General features: G+C 36.5%; 2 protein-coding genes across 8 annotated transcripts in view; one reads left to right on the top strand and one right to left on the bottom strand.

The window, feature by feature from the left end:
- Positions 1-13714, bottom strand: part of LOC104854315 (immunoglobulin-binding protein 1) — a 563742-nt gene that overhangs the window by 228526 nt on the left and 321502 nt on the right. The window contains exons 4-5 of one of the 7 annotated variants that reach the window (XR_004514651.1): positions 3696-3759; positions 3318-3393 (exon numbers count right to left, since the gene is read on the bottom strand). The exons of the other annotated variants lie outside the window; for them this stretch is intronic. The gene's annotated coding sequence lies outside the window, so the exon portion shown is untranslated. Of the gene's footprint in view, positions 1-3317; positions 3394-3695; positions 3760-13714 lie in introns of those variants that run through there. 7 annotated transcript variants of the gene reach the window in all.
- The window catches only part of Kcnh8 (potassium voltage-gated channel subfamily H member 8), a 318111-nt gene that overhangs the window by 207708 nt on the left and 96689 nt on the right, over positions 1-13714 (top strand). The window contains exons 6-7 of the mRNA XM_010612815.2: positions 3139-3296; positions 7713-7920. Coding sequence (XP_010611117.1) covers positions 3139-3296; positions 7713-7920 — 366 coding nt within the window. The remainder of the gene's footprint in view (positions 1-3138; positions 3297-7712; positions 7921-13714) is intronic.

Here is a 13714-nt window from a genome sequence, read left to right as displayed (position 1 = left end):
AAAAATCATCATTTCTTTGCGCTAGAAACATTCAAATTAAATTAGCTATTTTGAAATATACATTTAATTGCTATCAGTCATAGTCATCCTACTCTGCTACAGAATGTTGAAAGTTACTCCTTTTATCCAGCAGCATTATCCCTTCACTGTTATAACAAACTGGCAGGCTTAACCTCAGCCTGTGTTGTGGAAATCAAGCATCACTAACAGCCTTAAGAAACAGTTCTAGATTTCTCACCAAGAAAATGAGGCCTGATATTCCTCACCTGAGCTTCCTTCTGGAAACACTGACCTTGAAATGTCTGCTGTATTTCAAAAATCACAGCATAATGTGTTAAATTGCCAGGCCAGCGCAGACACACATGAGCCTTGAAAATCAAAGAGGAGGAATGAAAAGTTCCACACTGAGAAACTGATGGCATTTCCCGCTCTGCTCCCCGCCTCCCAGGACCACATCAGTGGTGCCTTGGTCCTTTGCCAGAATAGCATTGTACCCAGGAGTGGAAATCACCCAGAATTCTTTCATCTTGCATAAATGCCTTATCTGTTAGCTTCATCCTTCCAAATTTTTAATATTAACAATGAAAATATCTGGGTATTTTTTAATTTTGGCAAAAATGTGACTTCTGGTAATGCCAGTTGTAAATGTTAGATCATTTACTGAACCAATTATAGCTTTCTTTTGGGGTCACTCAGAACTTTCTTCCAGACCAGTGCCATGGCTAGTCAAGGTGAAGAAACAAAACCCAAAGCGCTGAATTAGAGCTCAGGAGACATAGAGTCAAATCTTTCACTAATTAGCTTGAAGAATGTAATGCTGTTTCAGGATCATCATCTACAAGGCTCTGGGCAGGTCACTTGATCCTTTCATGTCTGCATTTCCTCATCTGTAAAAGTGTCTAATAAAGTGCTTACCTCTTAGTATTATTATAAGAAATCAATGAGACTACAAATTACAAAAGGTTAAAACAGTACTGGGCTCATGTTAAGAATAAGTGTGTTGGGCCAAGGATTTAGCTTTGTGGTTCCACTGCCTGCCTCACAAGCACAAAATCCTTAGATCGATCCCTGGTACCACAAAAAAGATCAAGAATATGTGTGTTAACAGTTCACAGTGAGAAAACAAATGTGTTTGTTTTTCCTGCTGCACAGCAAATCACCACAAATATATCTGTTTATAACAACACCTATTTATTAAGTCACTGTTTCTATAGGGTAGGAAATCCACGTATGTCTTAGCTGGATTCTTTCCCCATGGACTCAAAAGGCTGAAATCAAGGCATTAGCTGAGCAGAGTTTTGTTCTTGACCTCAGATTTCTTTCTGAGTCCCATGTAGCTGTCAGAAGAATTCATCTCTTCATGGTTACAGGACTGAGGTCTACATTTTCCTACTGGACGTCAGTCTCTGGTTCCTCTCAGTAAGGAGAGCCCACCTGTTGTTCCTTGTCACAGGAACTCTCCTTGACATGACAGTCACGTTCTTCTCACTGATTTCCAGTCCCTTGTCACCAGCTGAATAAAAGTCCTCTATTTCAGAGAATTTACCTGATTAGGTAGCCCAGGATGCTGTCTCTTTCGTAAAAAATATGGAACCTAATCATAGATTGATACATCTGCATATCCTGCCCTAACAAGAGAAAGAGATCATTTGAAAGCAAGGATCACTGTAAGTTATCTTAGAATTTTCCTGTCTGCAAACATAAGATGAAACTTAAAAATGATACAGAAATGTAAAATAAGAATTCTCAGAAATTACTCATCACTATCGTTATGATCATAACACCAACAAATTCTTTACCTCGTATCACACTATTCTTATTTTTAATGGTTTAAATTATCTGTGAAGCTAGGCATGATGGTGCATGCCTGCCAGCACTTGGGAGGCTGAGGCATGAGAATCCCAGTGAGTTCAAGGCCTGTCTGAGCTACATAGTGAGACCCTGTCTCCCCCCAAAATAATGTTTAAGTAAAAAATAAATAAATTAGCTGTGAAGAGTACTCCAGTTCATCTGATAATTATGTACCTCAAAACCTAGCATTGAATTCACAACTCCTTGAATTCTTCTCTCATTGACCAAGATATTTATTTCCTGCATATTCTTCTCTGAGTAACTGAACCAAGGCACTCTCCAAAAACGAAGTTCCATAGACAACTTCTGTTAGTCACCAGTCTATAAAATTCTCAATAGTTCCTGCCCTTTTATGTGTGTACCGATCCCGAAATTTCCTGTGGTCTGCTCAAAACAAATCAAGGAAAATACTTTATTGATATTTAACCCAGAAAGCAAGGTGTCAGTCTCAGAGTTCTCTTTCCACAGCAGCCCAAGTGAGTTTCCCATGGCCTACTTGGTTGCTGCTTTGTCATTAAAGTGACATTCGTGAGGACTCAGGTACCGTGAAAAGCTCAATAAATATATAATAAAATAACACTGTAGGAGGACAAGTGGAAATTATCGCATAAATTATATCTTTAAAGGAAGATTTCACTTATAAACACAAATAAACTCCTGGTATTTTGTTAATGGGCATGACTTCAGGCAGAGATGAAATCCATGTCTTCCCAGAGATCAGTAAAACTTTTATCCATAGAATTAAGTAGTATTGCACAAATTTCACATTCAAAATAATCTCTGCCACTGTTGGCCATGTGATTTGGTTGAGTTTTTTTTCTTCCCTGGGACTTCATTTTTGCCTATTTAACATGGGAGTAATACTGTCTACTCTAAGAGATGTTTTAGGAGGAAGTGAAAAAACCATGCTAAGCTCTTAGAACCATGTCTGTGCAGAGTGAGCATATATTTTTTACTATTACTAATTTTATACTTATTTATTTTAATTATCTCAATACGTAATCCCAAGTGTGAACCATGTTAAATACCTAGAAAATATTACTTTCCTCACCATTCTTTAGTATCTGTCCATTGTGTTGAACTAGATCTCTCAAGAGTATTTTGAATAGTAAGCTGAAATAGGCAGATTTCTGCTTATCTAATTTTGCTTCATTGTATGTGATTGTTTTCTTCCTTTCCTCCTTGCCTCCTTGTTTTCCTTCCTTCCTCCTGTTCTTTTGCCCTTTCTTTTATTTCTTTTCCCTCTCTTCCTGTTCCCCCCCCCTCATTTTTATTTTCCCTGAACAGATATTATTTTAAATTTCCGAACAACTTACGTCAGCAAGTCTGGCCAAGTTATTTTCGAAGCAAGATCCATTTGCATCCACTATGTGACAACTTGGTTCATCATTGATTTGATCGCTGCCCTGCCCTTTGATCTCCTGTATGCTTTCAACGTCACAGTGGTGAGCAAAGATCTCCCTTCCACAGGGGCTTTACGCTGGTTTCTGCTCCTGCTTACTTTTCATATGTTCCAAGTTTATGCTTCCTGGGTTTTGTGTCCTTTTTAACAAAGATGCAAGATGACCAATAATATACAAGCCAATTAATCCACTTTAAGGAAATAACATTTTTTAAAAATCTGCATTACCTGTTCCCATTTATTTATGTACTTAGAACATTTATATATAAGAGCTTGAATTTAGCATAAATAGTGATTCACTAAATAAATCTTTGGATAAGGAAATATCTTTGGGAACCTGCATTCCTCTTTTTAGTGAATAAAGAAATACAATATTTGCCTCAAAAATTTGGTGGAGAATTGGTAGTTATTTTTCCTCATTTTATGATCTTTAACTCCTTACCTCTTGAGTATTTCATTATCCACTGACAAAATCAACTGAAGACAGTTCAAGACAGGGAGGATTGCTGAAATTAAATTAAGGGAATTTAGTCATTTCTTAGAAATATTTTTTAAAATGTTGGGTGAGGCAGAACCTAATTGACCAACAAAACACTTGAGAGTCACCTGGAGTTTGCATTCTGAATTGTACCTTCCCCTCTTTCTCCCTTGAGCCTCTTCTCCACCTGAATCTTCACAGGAAAAACGAAAAGCATGCCCACTAGTTCTAGTAACTATTTTTACTATTTAACAATTGACACTCTTAAAGTGCTTCCCTATAAATAAGAAATCATCTTTGGATCACGAATGCAATTTTCTGCTAGTATAAACAACTTCAACCTGTAAAAATTTACTTAAAATTAGTTCTAATTAAACAAATTTCTAGTCAATTGGCAACCTCTCATAGAAATCACATTAAGAATGTAAATAGTTGGCTTTCAAAATTAAACAAAGTGATCAATGCTTCAAATACAGTCATTATTGACTTTAACATAAATGTGAAGCTGTGGTCCTGATCAGTACACTTGTTAATTGCCCATATAATAGTAATCTTTTTAAGTTGGGAGGTTGAAAGTGTGAACATCATTAAAAGGTTTGTAATGCAACTCAAAGAAAAGCTCCTGGGAAAAATCTTGTATAAAATATCAATCAGTGCTACAGTGAATTATCTGGGCTTTCTAAAGTGCTTTTAAGATTGTATTTGACTAGATAAGTATACTATAATGAAAGCATAATGACTTAAAATAAGGTTTTTGCAGGCATGCAAAAGAATCTAAAAGAAATATATAATTCACAATATGTTAAAAAGTTTTCTGAATGCCCCTGGTAAATCGTTAAATAAATGTCATTGAAGAAATTTCTGCTTTAAATTAATTTGCTACTAAATACTGATACAATGTTTATATTCCATGTGTCTTTGGATAATGAACAAATAAGATAATGTTAAATATTAAATGTGTATATATGTTATAACAATAATAAAATTGTTTAGCATACATTTACATATTAACATCTTCATTCTGTAAAATTAATGTGGATAAAGGAATTATAAAAGCCTAATTCTCATATTAGAATAATCTAATTCACATATTTCCCTTTCCAATGCTCTTATTCTCCCTTTCAACCATTGTGTCCTGTGAATCTGACAAAAATGCTTTATAAAGAAAGCAAGGTATATACATCGACATCTAAGTCAGAAAGAAAGAAAAAAAGGAAAGAGAAAATCTCTCTTTTCATGATTATTTGTATGCTTTTCAAGGGACTGAGCACATCATCATTTTAAAAATTGGCACATAAATTTGTCATTCTCCTCAAATACATTAGTGAATATGAAAACTTCTGTTTGAACAGAAACACTTGCTCAAAGTGTTGTATATCCTTCTCAAGAGTAACATGTTATGCTATTATGTTGTTATACTGCAGACTTAGAAAAGAGACAAACAAATGTGTTTGCCCTACATGTATAAAAGTGTCCAGTTAGTGCGTCTCCACAGATGATAATAAAGAGATGCATTACAGCCACCAAAAAACATATTATGTACTTTAGCTTTTGTGCTGCCTATAAATGTTTTAACTACAACTCACATTTACTTATGGAAACCTACTTTGTACGTCACTATGGAAGGTGCTATAAGACATAACATTATTAATAAAAATCCTCTTTTCAGACTACATATTTACATTTAGATCAAATGTGCCTCTTTCTGTCATTCAGCAAAACAAAATTCACATTTATAGCAAAAAGCCGTGGATTCTGATGAGAGCAAGTATCATTTTTTACAAACTGTGCTAGCAACATAATAAGGACTGACTCATCCTGGATATATGGGTTCATGTATCTGGTATTTGCACATGATTTTCTTTTTGGATATGAGGGCAGCTCTCCATTTTTTCCTTGGGCATCCTTTTTCTGGACAGAATATGGAGAGACTGCACCGATATCATGTATTCAATAGTCTTCCTTCATTTAGGACTTCTCACCTACAAAACTACCCATACTTATCAAGTTTACCAACATATCCAATAAACTCCATCCCTGGCAATTTCTCTAAGTGACAATATAGGGACTGCAGAATCTTAACATGTGACCATCTGTCTTACCACGAGCTTGAGGAATGATAGGTAAGAGCTTCACTGGTAAGGAGAAGAAAGTAAAACTCAACACAGCAGAATAACAAAGGGAAATAAAAGAACAGATGACTGACTGGCAAGTTCCAGAAGTGAAAGTGCCTCAAGTTCTTTGAGGTTTTGTTGTAGATGAGTATAAAATAATTCACAAAATTAGGATTGAGCACGATCTTATTGAATACTTATTTTTGTGTCGAAGTTGAAGTATTTTATATTTTAATTTGATGATCCATTCACTCATCCAATCAGGATTTATTGAACATCTACCACATTTCAGGCACTGTTCTAGGTATGTTTTTGTCAGCGATAAAGGAAGATGACTAATGGAGGAAAGGATTAGAAGTCAACTGACTTGAGCCAATTACAAAAGAAAGACTTTGTTTATGATTGTGCTCCATAGAAGGAAGACTGTAGTTAATCATATCCTACAAACCAACCGCTTCCTTTTTACTTACAATCACCCCTAAGAATTTAGATAAGGTCAAGAAGTTTGGCAAACTCTATTTTCACATGAGTTAATATTTTGTGTTTTCCACTCTTGAACATTCTTTGAGGCTCTTTGAGAGTGTGAGAAGAGTGTGTGTTAAGAGCACCACTCATTAAATAGTGACAGTGACCAAACTGGTAGATACCAACAATACATATTTTTCAACTGGACTCAAAAGTCAGGAAAAGAACCACTTAAATTTAAGTCTACCTCTTTAGTTCATGAAAAGGTAGGACTTCATATTTTTTTTTAAGTTCTGTTCCATTTGATTTTGGTTTTTTAAAGCACCTTTTTGAATGAAAGCTCAGAAGGTATATGTTTGAGGCAAATTTTTTCTCTGCCCACTGATAACGTAAGAAGCAACATAATTAATCAACAAGTTAATTTAATCTATATAAACTATTGTTATAAAGCAAATCCCTCACATAGGGGTGAAGTAGGGTTGCAAAAAAAGTGTATAATGGGGTGAAAATGTCCAAGTGCAGACTTGGCACCATAGGTTTCGGCTGTGTATCCGAGTGTATGACATCAATTTTTTACATTCCTCCAACCTATTTTTAATTTTTAAAATTTTCTAATAAAGTACATTAATCATGACAGGTTTTACAATAACAAATAACCTCACATTTCAGAGACCTGACACAACAAAAACTTACTGCTCACACAAAGTTTAAGGTAAATAATTCTGGTAAGATGGCATTTCTTTTTTCCTGTAACTTTTTTATTTGTGTACTTTGGTTATATAGAGTCAAGGGTTGCATTTTGCCAGATTTGCACACACACACATAACACACTTTAATCATTCTCCCCATCACACTGTCCATGAGTTTCACCTGGTTTGGGGCAATGTCAATGTGCATAATGCATTTCAATCATATACAACCTCCTGTTTCCTGCCCTTACACTTTTCTTCCTTTCTGCTTTCCTCCCTTCTTCCCTTCCACCTGGCTATGAAATTGTCTTTAATCAGTCAAGTGGAGAAAAAGATATAAATCCTAATTAAGTATGGTAAGACTTTACTCAAATTTAATTCGCTTCCTTACCTTACCTTTATCCAATGTTCCTTTACCTTATCACCTCTTGATATAGTGCATCGACAAAGAAACATTCATAAAAGCGATCTTGGGGAAAAAATGAGAATCAAGACTTCTCATGTAGAGGTACAAGATCCCAACAATGAATGTAACTGTACTTTATCCCTAAAATGTACCAATAAACTCAATTAAAGCTGAAAAAAAAAGTGATCTTGGGAAGTAAAATCAAGACTATGCTATTTTGAAATGGTTCAGAAAGGCCGTAAGTTAAAGTACATTTGCGGCTTCGATTTACCCGTGTGCAAGCTTGTGCTGCTCTCTCCCACCACAGGTGTCCCTGGTGCATCTCCTGAAAACTGTACGGCTGCTGCGCCTTTTGCGTCTTCTGCAGAAGCTGGACCGTTATTCCCAGCATAGCACAATCGTCCTGACTCTGCTCATGTCCATGTTTGCCCTCCTCGCACACTGGATGGCGTGCATCTGGTATGTCATTGGAAAGATGGAGAGGGAAGACAACAGCCTTCTCAAGTGGGAAGTTGGTAAGGGATTACATTTGTCACATTTTCCATTTTTAAATTGAAAGGGAAGGTTGTCTAGGATTTGGAGGAGGTGAAAGATGAATCTATAACTATATTTCTTCTGACTGCCAATTTCTCTCTCTCTCTCTCTCTCTCCCTCTCTCTATGATACTAGTGATTTCTTTCAAATAGTTTTCTAGAACGACTTCATATTTAAAATAAAATTGGAAGTTTAAGCTTTCAGCCTAAGGTAACTTGAAAACTATCTAAGCTATTCAAAATAACCAGCTAGGCTGTAAAGCCATTCACATAAATATGTGATCTTAATTTGGCACATTTCAATGCAGAGCTAGTAACAGTAAATCACTGGTCAACTGGTGTACACTATTTCAAATTGTAAGAAAATAATCCCTTATACTTGAGGTGGCGTGTTACTAGAAAAAAATCCCTTCCTCTCTTCCCTTAAAAAAAAAGGAGAGCAATAATAATGGCACCCTCTTCACATTTATCACTGTTTAAGAATCTGTTATGCCAGAGAGGACAAGATATTTTCAAATATCGTGTGTAAAACTTTTTATCCCCATAATCTAAAAATTTAAAGATTTTTTTAAGTGTTACATAAGTCTGCATAAATGAATCTGAGATATTATGCACAAGAATGCTTTTTAAAACTCATATTAACTACCACAAATTAACAGAAAATAAATTTATCAAGACATAACCTTCATCCTAAAATATCTACTTTCTTCTCAGTCACACTTTATTTAGAGAATTGTCATAGTACTTTATGTTAGATTTTTTTGTCTTAATCTGACATTTAATCAAAAGAATCTATTTCTTAGTTGGCTAGAAAAATCCCTCACTCATCATCTCCACCAAAAATCAATCTTGAATGTTTGAAAGAAACTTCAGACCTTTGCACAGGAATAAAGCCACAGGAGACTCCTGAGAGACAGAAATGCCACAACTTTTCCTACCAGGACTCCGTGACAGAATTTATTTGGAATATCCCCATGCCGGTGTTTCTAAATGCCACTCTTTCACCATAGGACATACACAAAACCCTCAAAGGGCATCCCTGGAGACCCTAGGAAAAAAGGATCAGGAAAGTGAATCTCCTATCCAGCTTCTTTAAAAATGCCTCTGTCCTTTTTTACTTTATTTATGAACTCCACAAAGCAGTTGATACGTTCTGATAGTTTTCTTTTCAGAGTGCTTTTTTTAATCTTTCTTATCAAAGCACCTTTTACGCTTTGCTGTGGGTCTCAATTCTTGGAAGCCTTGAAAAGGGATAAACTGCAGAGTGAAATCCAGTGAGAGAGAGAGTGAGGCAGAGGAAAGGAGAAGAGAGAGGGAGGGAAGGAGAGAGATCCAGGTCTCAACTGTGCTTTGATTAAAACGTTCGCCTTCATCACATATTCTCTATTTGGGTCATTGCTGTCCCTTATTTGGAATCCATATTAATATTCTGACTTGTGGTCAGCACCTGATTCCTTTTGAGATGTGACCTAATTTCCTTCGTGCCCCAGACATATACATACAGAAATTAGTAAAGCTTGTCTAGTCTGAGAGTCTCCAGACGAGGAAATTCAGCTTATTCACGCTCTCAAATTTAGTTGCATGAAGAAAGCTTTCTGTCTTTTCCGACATGTCAGTCCTGCAGCTTCTGATGTACAGTGTAGCTGTTGCTTGCTTCCCACCAACATACAGAGGTATTTATTTAACAAGAAGAAAGGAACCAACAGCCTGAGCTGCGCGATTACCACTTCCTTGGCGCTGCTGTTCCGTTTGTGTGTAAGGAACGGAAGATTGAGAGCTGGAAGTCCACCCCATAGAGACAGCGTTGGTGTGGGGCAGTGGCAGGAGGGTGCTGGCCTGGGGCAGTCACCTTCCCCGTCACCAGGGCTCAATCACCAACCAACTAGTAGATTTTCAATAAGTGTTTCACCTTTCGAGGCATCAATTTCCTCATCTATAACATAAGGAAGTCCATCATGTAACTTGAAAGCCTCTTTTAGGCTCCATGATTATTACTGTCATAGAAAAACTAAGGCAAAGTTGTATGCTTTGTGTATTTTCATATATATTCTCCTGATACCTTAGGGTCTACACAAGCCATTAATGTCAATCATCCTGTGTCCAACTAGTTTGAGAGTGGGCCAGGAAGTGTATTCTGTGCTTATGGAATGTCAGGGAATTGACTAGACTACTCAAGTATAACTGATAAGAATGTCTACGTATTTATTTTGAGAGAATTAGATTTCCTGTCCAAACACCTCTCAGAATATGACTAGGAAGGTGGTATATTCTGTGAATATTGTGTTTATACAATTGAACGAGGAATTTACCTTCCTATACAATTCTTTGTATTGTTTGTTCATCTGAAACATTCTCCAGCTGAGATTTGTATACAAATTAAATAATTATGACCTTCCCTACTTCTATAATGAAGCAGCAGAAAGTCTAGGTTAATTTAATTTTTATTATGCAATTATTCATTAGTAATAAGTTTTACCTTTTTAGCTCAATTGACATGAATCAAAAAGTTCATCACACAAATAAAACCCAGTTAGAGAGCACATTGTTCTTTACGTTTCTAAGTAACACTAGAACAGATTCATCTTCCTGGAGGCAAAATTCTTTTCTGCTCGTTGTTTGTTTGTTTGTTTGTTTTTCTCATTGAGTTTATTGGTACATTTTAGGTGTACAGTACAGTTACATTCATCACTGGGATCCTCCTGTACCTTTACGTGACAGGTCTTGGTTCTCATTTTTTCCCCTTGTCCCTGCCCTCCCTTTACCCCCTCCTCCATTTACAAATACTTCATTTCAATTTTTTCATTTTCTCATATTTTTTTCTCTTCCCTTATTTCCTTTCTCCTACCCTTCCCACTTCCCCTACACCTTTAGCCCTTTTCTTCCTATTTCACATTGTCAATTACACCATTAGGATCTTATGTACAATCGTAGTTTTTCACACCAAAGAAACTGTTTGGTATTTATACATGTGTGACTTATTATTTATCTCACTTAAGCGTATATCCTCAATATGCATCCATTTTCCTATGAGTGACTCTAATTTCTCATTCTTTCTGGCTGAGTAGTATTCCATTTTATAGAAAAACCACATCTTCTTTATCCAGTCTTTTCTACCCATTGTTATTTCCCTTGTAATAATTCCATTCTTCTTTTATCTTTGGCAGACCAACTACTTAAGAGTGTATGACACCAAATTAAAGTTAATATTTAAAAGATGCTCGCTTCTTTATAACATTATTTTTGCTTAGAAAAAAATTCCTTGGGGGGGCTTGTTACATCATAAGCTAATTATGAAATGATTTACTTTGTGCTACTATTTCATGTTTTTATGTACTTCAATACTATAGGAAATCTTGAGGTTTTACTTATTTTTTGTGGAATTTTAGATCTAGAAGGACCTCAGGACAGCCTTCTCATTTGATCAGGAGAAATCAGGCTGCATTTATGTGGGCGCCATGATGGAGGGGTTTAGTCTGGTGTACCCACTGCCTCAGTGCACTGCCTCTGCAGTACACTGCTCTTGGCACATGGCAAGGGCACAAAAAGGAATCGTCGAATGAGTCAATGTTCAGTCATTCAATTACTAAGTAACAATCACGGCACAAAAACCTAGATTCCCTACCTCCTTGTCTAGAAATCCATCTAATAAATTTCTCATGCTATGAAAGTATAGGGAATGGCGCCTTAGCAAACTCTAGCTAGGGAGATTAAGAGACAAACAAATAGGTGATTATGAAGTTTTGGTCATTCATTAGAAAAATATGTTTAAGCACTCACTACATGCTTAATCCTGTGTTAGGCACTAAAAAATGATACTACAGTCTATAAGAAGAATATGCACAGGTGAGTGGCAAATAAATCTAGCTAGAGTATCAGAAAAGACTTTCTAGAGTTGAACCAAGTTTTATAGGTTGGCTAGGTCTTGCCTCTACACACAGATGCCGAGGAAAGGGCATCTAGGAAAGCAGGGACATGCTTGTATTAGCAGTTCGCTAAACCAGTGTGGCAGGTGAATAGTGGGCAATAGTAGTAAGACAATAAGGATGAAGAGGTAGGCAGGCAGGGACCAGATCTTTAAAGACCGTTGGTGACAAGCCTTACAGCTTGTAATTTATCTTAAGGCTAACGTAAGACATAGAGTTAGTTCTGTCTTAAGCAGAGGTCTTTTGAATATAGGACACAGGGAAATGGGAACTGTGCTTCATGTGCAATCTGTAAAACAACCATCATAACAGTGTCTAAATTTGGGGGGCTGGCAGTATTAAATCACATGACGTATGTGTAGTGTTCCATTCTACCTGACACCTAGTTAGTGCTAAATAAATATGAGTTATTTTAACTATCATTATAATATTATTATGACAACTATTTCTCATCGAAAAAAGCAACATGAACTTTGACCAGTGAATATAAACCACTTTATATGGGGAAACTATTTAGAAATCATTTAAAAAGTGCTGACATCTGGTTTTAGTTGTAATGCTAGATAATGTATTATAAGCTTTTGTATTTCCCTAGCAATTTACCTATATCAGCTTTGTACTTGATAGCCAATCTTTGAAAATTTAGTAGCTTTTACATAGGCTCACAATTGGGCACATATAGGTTTCTTTTTCAAGGCTAACAGAAGAGATAGATCTTATATCCATCCTAAAGTTTGATGGGCTGTGTCAAATTTTTAGGGGATTTGGATATAGCACTTTGAAGGTAATATTAATACTGTATTAAAGAGACATGTCACAACAATCTACGTTCTTTTTAAAATCTAATTTTCATTTAAGCAACAAAGAAATATTTTGATTGTCCTTTTTGAGGAGGCTTTGTTATCTTTAAGAGAACATCACTAAACTCGTGTGTAGGAAGGACAGGGGATACAGCTCAGCTGTAGACTGCTTTTCAAGCATGCACAAGACCCTGGCTTTGATCCCCAGTATATACTGCAAAGGAAAAAATATGTAAGAAGATCTCCCATATTTTCTTATGCTTCAATCATATATCTATATATTGTTTTATTCGGTTAATGACATCAATTGGTCCTTGAGGATCTAGCATCATAGGATCCTAATAAAGAGTTCTAAATTCAAGCTTAAAAGATTTGAGATTTGAATTCTACTGGGTGTGTGATTTTGACCAAATAATCTCATGTGGCTTTGTGTAGAATAATCCTAGTTTCCTCTTCTGTGAAATGGATGCATTAATACAGACCCACTTAGGTGCCCTCCTCGTCTAGGGTCTGTGCACAGTATGTCCTTGTAGCTGGTGACCGTCACTATTACCACAGCTACCACACCCACCGCCTCTGCTTTTACCACTAACAGGCCGTTCTCAAATGCCGGCCACCTGCCCAAACTTACATCAGCAAGCAATGCTGTTCATGTCTTGTGAAAAGGTGATGTTTCTGGATCAGTTATGATTCTTGATTGCAAGAAGAAAGCAAGAAGGAACTTATTAGTAGGGCTTGCAGGCTCAGAATTAGGCTAGAGAACAAGTCTCAGGGAAAGAACTGTAAAGCAGTTTCAATTTCCCCTGTACAAGAATCTCAGCTGACATTTTGCAAGAAGGGCCCGAACGTGTTTATGTCTTTTTAGACCCTGTGAAGAAGTCCAGAGTTCCTGGCAACCTCTGATTCACACAGTTCCTAAGGGGAGAACGCAATGTCCAAGCCAGAGTCACGCGTTTGTAATTACTGGGACATGGAGATACTCACTCCTCCTTTCCACGGTGAGAGGTGGGGAGCTAGATCTGTCTGTGAGTACACACCGTGCAAAACCCCCCT

Source organism: Fukomys damarensis, unplaced genomic scaffold (assembly GCF_012274545.1).
Source record: "Fukomys damarensis isolate Sample0158 unplaced genomic scaffold, DMR_v1.0_HiC HiC_scaffold_28, whole genome shotgun sequence".
In the NCBI taxonomy this organism is placed as follows: Eukaryota; Metazoa; Chordata; class Mammalia; order Rodentia; family Bathyergidae; genus Fukomys; species Fukomys damarensis.
This window is presented reverse-complemented; position numbering and strand designations above follow the sequence as displayed.